The sequence below is a fragment of the Mus caroli genome, chromosome 16 (genome assembly GCF_900094665.2).
Source record: "Mus caroli chromosome 16, CAROLI_EIJ_v1.1, whole genome shotgun sequence".
NCBI lineage: Eukaryota > Metazoa > Chordata > Mammalia > Rodentia > Muridae > Mus > Mus caroli.
The window spans coordinates 27,091,442-27,098,160 of record NC_034585.1 but is presented as its reverse complement, the minus strand read 5'-3'; the positions used below and the strand labels follow the sequence as shown (position 1 = coordinate 27,098,160).

The 6,719-nt window shown below is 54.8% G+C and overlaps 1 protein-coding gene across 1 annotated transcript; it reads right to left on the bottom strand.

Annotated features, from left to right (window-relative positions):
- Nucleotides 1–318: 318 nt before the first annotated feature.
- On the bottom strand, nt 319–2,978 carry Hes1 (hes family bHLH transcription factor 1). The gene is made up of 4 exons (XM_021185077.2): nt 2,434–2,978; nt 2,193–2,288; nt 1,857–1,944; nt 319–1,238 (listed from the first exon to the last, which is right to left on the bottom strand). Exons 1-4 carry the CDS (start codon nt 2,539–2,541, stop codon nt 685–687), a joined length of 846 nt encoding a protein of 281 aa, XP_021040736.1. The 5' UTR covers nt 2,542–2,978; the 3' UTR covers nt 319–684.
- Nucleotides 2,979–6,719: the final 3,741 nt, after the last annotated feature.

The following is a 6,719-nucleotide window of genomic DNA, read 5'->3' as shown; positions in this document are numbered from 1 at the left end:
GGCTGCAATGTGGCTTGAGCGTGCTTTTACTTTGGGAGGCCAGTGGCTACTACAGGGAGTGAGTTGGGAGCCGCCCTTTGGAAGGTAAAAAAATAAGGACTGTTTATCAGGAAAGCCCCATCAAATGAATTCTCATAAATTAGGTCTTAGATCATTGAGTGTTGCTGAAAGGTTTGATGGTCCCTGTTTAAAACTTAAAAAAAAAAAAAAAAAAAAAAAAACCATCCTATTTCTGAATTGCCAAACTACATGAATTTCAAGCCCCACCACCCTTTTTTTTTTTTTTTTACAAATTTTGAAATAATCAGTTCTAAGACATAAAAGCCTTCACTCTTTTATTATATTTTCTCAAATAAACTTCCCCAAAGGAAGATATTTTAAGAGCATTTTCAAACATCTTTGGCATCACATAAAAAAAGAAATCTCGTGTAAAAAACGAAATGTCATCTCAACTTTTATAATACAAAGGCGCAATCCAATATGAACATATAAAATATATACAAATGCAGTGCATGGTCAGTCACTTAATACAGCTCTCTACAAAAAGTAACTTTTTAGAATTAAAAAAAGCAACAAAATAACCACCGAATTATAAAAGTCTCTCCTAAAATCCAAGTTCGTTTTTAGTGTCCGTCAGAAGAGAGGTGGGCTAGGGACTTTAAGGGTAGAAGTGGCCTGAGGCTCTCAGTTCCGCCACGGTCTCCACATGGAGTCCGAAGTGAGCGAGGAGCCACTGGAAGGTGACACTGCGTTAGGACCCACCGAGGTCCCACTGTTGCTGGTGTAGACCGGGATAACCGGGCCGCTGTGAGCGAAGGCCCCGTTGGGGATGAGAAAGGCAAACTGGCCGTCAGGAGCCGGCACCACTTGGAAGCCGCCAAAAACCTTGGCAGCCTCTCCAGCCTGGCTGCCCAACTTGCAGGGTGCGCTGCCGGGAGGGGGCGCCGCGCCCCCGGGGATGGGCACAAGCGGCGGCGGCGGCGCGAATGGCGCGTGCTGGGGACCGGCAGGNCCTGACGGGGGCGGCGGCGGCGGCGCCTGCAAGGCGGGGTGCGCCTGCCCGGGGTAGGTCATGGCGTTGATCTGGGTCATGCAGTTGGCCAGGTGGCCCAGCAGCCGAGTGCGCACCTCGGTGTTAACGCCCTCACACGTGGACAGGAAGCGGGTCACCTCGTTCATGCACTCGCTGAAGCCGGCGCGGTATTTCCCCAACACGCTCGGGTCTGTGCTGAGCGCGGCTGCAGGCCAGAAGGAGAAGACAGGTCACCGAAAAGCCCTGGCCCCGGAGCCACAGCCTCCCGCCCTGGGAGGTCCCCGCAGCGCGCCTCCGGAACCACCTGGGGTTGGGAGGGTTGGGTAGGCTAAGAACAGCCAGCTCCTTCTCCCTAGGTTGGGGACATTAGCCAGGACACTCCCTCCATCCAAACCGATCTCAGCTCCAGATCTGCCACCCCTAGTCCTGCGCACGACCTGACCTTGGACAATGCCACCCAAGGCGCCTTCCAAACCCCACTTCCCCTCCTGCGGCAGGGGTTGGACCGGTGCTAAACCACTGACCCCTACCTTCTATCCAGCCCCAAACTGCCTCAGTCTTTACGTCCTTTCGCCCTCACTGGCTTCTACCACAGCCAAGCTGCCCACCACCCTTCTCGGCTACAGCCTCTCCCTCCATTTCCGGAGCAGTAACAACTTGGGAGTTGTGGCTATAAATAAGACCCAGACCGTGGGAACGCGGAGTGAGCCAAGGCAGTAAAATGTAGCTGAATGCCTCTCACAACCGCGGGCGGAAGTCTGGAAGAAATCACCGCGGGCCGAGAGGGACACCCGCAGAGAGGGGACGCACGCGCGATCCTTACCGGTCATCTGCGCCCGCTGCAGGTTCCGGAGGTGCTTCACTGTCATTTCCAGAATGTCTGCCTTCTCTAGCTTGGAATGCCGGGAGCTCTGCGCAGAAGAAACAAGGGATGAAAGTCAGACCTCCCTGTCAGCTGCCTCCGAGTTCTGAAGGTCCCCGCCCGCATGTCCCACATCCCAGGGCCGGGCGGCCTCTCTCCCGCCAGTGGGAACGTAGTGCTGGCGGGGTAAGATCCACACGCAGCAGGCTAAGAGCTTAGTTCTTTGTGTCTGGGAAATGCCATTTCATTCGTAATTAAAAAAAAAAAAAAAAAAAAAAAAAAGCATTGCTCACTTACATCTTTCTTAAGTGCATCCAAAATCAGTGTTTTCAGTTGGCTCAGACTTTCATTTATTCTTGCCCTTCGCCTCTTCTCCATGATAGGCTTTGATGACTGCAAAGGGGGAGAAAAGAGGTCCTGAGTTCCCACGGGATCTGCCATTTCACCCCGAGGTTTTAAGAGAAAAGTAAAAGGAGCCCCGCTGTGCACAACCCACTTAATTTCTAGGGGCATTAGAGAGCCGCAGGTACTGTCTTACCTTTCTGTGCTCAGAGGCCGTCTTTGGTTTGTCCGGTGTCGTGTTGACACTGGCTGGGGTAGCAGCCACCGGGGAGGAGGAATTTTTCTCCATTATATCAGCTGGCATTTTCGTTTCTTTTTTTTTTTTTTTCTTCTTCTTCTCAGTCCCCAGAGAATTTTATTTTTGGAATCCTTCACGCAAAATATATATATATATATATTTTGCTTACGTCCCTTTTACTTGACTTTCATAAGAAAAACTACTGAGCAGTTGAAGGTTTATTATGTCTTAGGGCTACTTAGTGATCGGTAGCACTATTCCAGGACCAAGGAGAGAGGTAGACGGGGGATTCCGCTGTTATCAGCACCAGCTCCAGATCCTGTGTGATCCGCAGGCCCTGGCGGCCTCTATATATATCTGGGACTGCACGCGAACGGCTCGTGTGAAACTTCCCAAACTTTCTTTCCCACAGTAACTTTCAGCCAATGGGAGGAAGAGACACGCGGCACCGCTCGTGGACTGCGCCCCCCCATTGGCCGCTAGGCACAAGGTCTGGCGGCCAATGGCGCGCGCCTGAGCCCGGGGCACCGGAGGCTACAACGTCAATCAAAAGGATTTTAACCCTTTGCTAACTCTTTCCTCTGGGCTTTGCTTTAGAGGGTTTTTTTTTCCGCCTTGGTTTTAGTCTAGTCTATTTCTTTTGTGGCCAGGCCTTTGGTTTATATTGTTCTTGCTGCATGCAATATAACTACTTTGTATAATAAGTTCATTTGAAAAATATTTTGAACAGATGTAGGCCAAGACAAAATTTAGTGATTGAAAAAAGGAGGGAACAAGGTAAAGAGGATGTCTTACTCTAATGTCTTCCGGAATTCTCGCTCGAACTCTGTATGTTTAGGGGAGTCAAAACTGCTCATGAGGTTGGGGAGATACTAAACCCCACACACTAAACATGCCCTTACCCTCCTCCCAAATGCCTTCACAGTCAGGCTTTTCGGAGCAAGGTGTCTTTTGGATGCTTGTCTCCCTCTAGCCCATTCATTCCTCTCCTGGAATTGCAGCCTTGGACCTCACGCTTCTCCAGGAAACAATCAGAATAATTTCCTACTGGGCAGAAAGGAAGTGGAATTTCAGATTGAAAAAAAAAAATGAACAAGGGGGGCTTTGATAGCAATGCGACAGGAGGGGCGCGCTCGTTCCTCCGCCACTCTCTCTACCTTTCTCCCCGCAGGCTCCCAGTTGGCAATACGGAGAGACGGCGGGCAAGGGAGTCGGGGCTCTCCCCTCCTCATCCCGCGGGCGGCCAAGGCGGCCTCGGCGCCCCGCGCGCGAGCCCTTTAAGAGCTCCACCAGCCGAGCTGCAGTTTGACATCAGCCGGCCGGCGAGGGCGCGCCTGGAGTCGGAGCACGTGCCAGGATGTTTTATTGCCGCCGCGGCTGCGGCCCGGGCCCAGAGGATGTGTGTGTGTGTGCGTGCGTGTGTGAGTGTGTGTGCGCGCGCCCCGGGGGCAGGGAGGCGGGGGCCGGCGGCGGGCGGCCGGGAGGGAGCGGGGGCCGCCTCTGGTCCCCGGGAGAAGCCAAGAAGGTAAATAGCAGCTGCTGTGCTCGAGCCTGGGAAAACCCCGCCCCCTGCGCCTGGCCGGGGCTCATTGGCGCGCGCTGCGTGTGGGGTGTGTGCGTGCGTCCGTGTGTCCGGGGCCCCCTCCTCCGGCCCGGGCGAGCCAGGAATCCGCGGGGGCGGCGGCCCGAAAGCTGAGCCCCCGCACTGGCCTCCCTTCCCCCGCCCCGGCCAAGGTCAGCCCTTCCGGGCAGGGAGCGCAGGCCCAAGGGTGGCGATCGGGGAATTCGTGGCCCCCCTTCCCCGTCCCCCCCCCATCGCCACCCCCCACCCCCAGCCTGCCGGGACTCCGGGCTTGGGGATCTGAGCGCGGCCGAAACCACCCGGGCGACTGCGGCGGGGGAGGGGTCCGGGCGCCCGCCGCGGTCACGAGATGCCTGACCGCACTTAGGAAGCGGCCGGGTCAGCCTCCTGCCTCCGCTCGGCGGCTTGCGGTCCCAGCGGCTTCGCTGCCGCCCGCCCCTTCCCCGGGTCCCTCGCTGCGTCCAGGAGGCTGCCGGCGGACGACTGGGAAGAGACGGGCGGCTGCGTGCTGCCGGCTGGCCGGGGCTGCGCGCCGGGAGTCGCTGCCGCCGCCGGGTGCCACGTGGCGGGCGCCGGGCCGGGAGCGCCAGGGCTCTGGCGGCGGCCTCCCTGGGGGATTTGCCGCGCGGCGCGGGCGGTGCGCACTGCCCCGGCGGCTGCCTGCCTCCCTCCTGCCTGCCCTGGCCTCCACCCGGGTGCCCCAGACCCCTCAGTTTTCCCGCCGCCGTGAACTCGGGGCAGCTCGGGATCCCAGCGCGTTGTTTGATCCCCGCCCCCAGTCTTTCCCGCGTCCGGGAGGCCTGGCACACAAGGCGCACCGGCTCGTCCCTTCGTCCCCTCCCCCAACCTCCCACTGAGATCATGTGAAAGATTTCTCCGGCTCTGGTCCGGGACGAGGTGGTGCTTCCTTGACTGCATGACCTTGGGCAAGCGCCCCCCCTCCCCCTTTGTGATGGAACGCCAGACACTGTTAAACCCTGGGATTACCACGATGAGAGATAGAGTGGCCGCTCCCACGGAGTATTTATTCTCCAACCTACTGCAGGGGCGCACAGAACCCGGCTTTCTGGCCAATGCTTGGGGATTCTGTTTTTCCCTTTGGGGGCTTAGATGGTGTTGCGGAATCTGGAGGGGTGCCTTTAGGCCATGAAGCCACACCTTCATCGGGTGTAGTTCGTTAACAGTGCCTTTAGAAAGCTCGTTGCCAGGTATCTGTGTGGTATGGCTGTCATCTATAGATTCCCCAGAAGATTCCCCTGGGAGTGCCTTTAAAAGAGGCAGTAGACAGAAGTAAAAGGATGTAGAGAATCCAGGACAATTAGTCATACGTTAAGCTTCTAGTAGGGTTACTGGTGGAGAGGATCTGTACTCTGTACCTCCGAAAGATATGGCTGAGGTGTTGGAAATATGCTGAGTCATGGGGATGGAGAGGAAGGGAGCTACCGATGGCGTTTAAGGCACAGAACCTGATGTCCTCAGTTATAGAGCACTCACAGTGGGTGTAAATGAGCATGTAAGAAATTTGAGATCACCACACACAAGACCCTTGGGCATCCTGCTTTATGAAGGACTCCGAACCTTCTCTTAAGACAATGAAGAGCCATAAAGGAGGGTCGCAGTAGAGAAAAGACACCAGGGTTCTCCTTAGGTGGCCCTAAGGAAAGTGTCAAGAGCGGACTGCAGGGATTGGAGACACAGGCCATCTAAGAGGATCAGACTAGTAGAGAGGGCTCCTAAGTGGCACACGTAGGCTGACATGCTACCTACTTGGTTCAGGTTACCTGACCACTAACCACACACTCCACTAACTTGCGTTAGAAACTTGTCGTCCCGGGCGAGCTGTTGTCTGTTATTTCACAGGGTTCTAACCATTTTTATCTTCTAAGCCTCTCTTCTACCTGCCAGGACAGCCCTGCCCAGAGCTTGCAGACAAACCTTTACCTCAGTATTTGACTTGCCTTTTGGGGAGAGAGGGTGAGGAGGGGAAGAGAGGGAGGGGGGAGGGAGAGAGAGGGGGGAGAGGGAGAGAGAGAGAATATATATGTTGCAGAGTGGGCAGGCCCCATCTTGTTTGAAGAAATGATAAACAATGCCTTCTTTGTTACCCTGCAACCTGGACCAATGAGTTTGGGCACTCTTTTCATGTCCTAAACAGATGGGAAAGTAGTGGCTGCCGAAAGAAAATCATCGGTTGCTTTTTAAACAGTGGGGTTTTCCTGTATATTTGAAAATCCTCTAGGTGAAAGGTGGGGTTACCTTCTTTTCAACTGTAACCCCAATAACCTTCTTAGGCTTCTTTGAAAGCTCTTTTAAAAAAAAAACCTCAACAACAGAACACCGCCCAAATTCTCCCGGGGTGGGGGGTGGGGGGGGCGTTTACCCCCTCTCCAGGTTCCCTCCAAGACCCTTCTTAGGCAATAAGGTCTGTTATGACTTTGGCTGCTGTCTGCTCTTAAGCCCTCATGCCCCAACCTGGGAGGGATACCATTGTCCCTTCTAACATTTCTCTAGTCTGATTCTATTGCCTCTTGGGCTTTGGTTCCTGGCAAACCATAAAAGTGTGTGGAGGATGAATAATTCACATAGGGTCTCCCAGTGCAGCCTTATGCCGTCCCATGGTCAGAGAGTTAACGACAACTCCTTAACTGTCACTTTAGAGCAT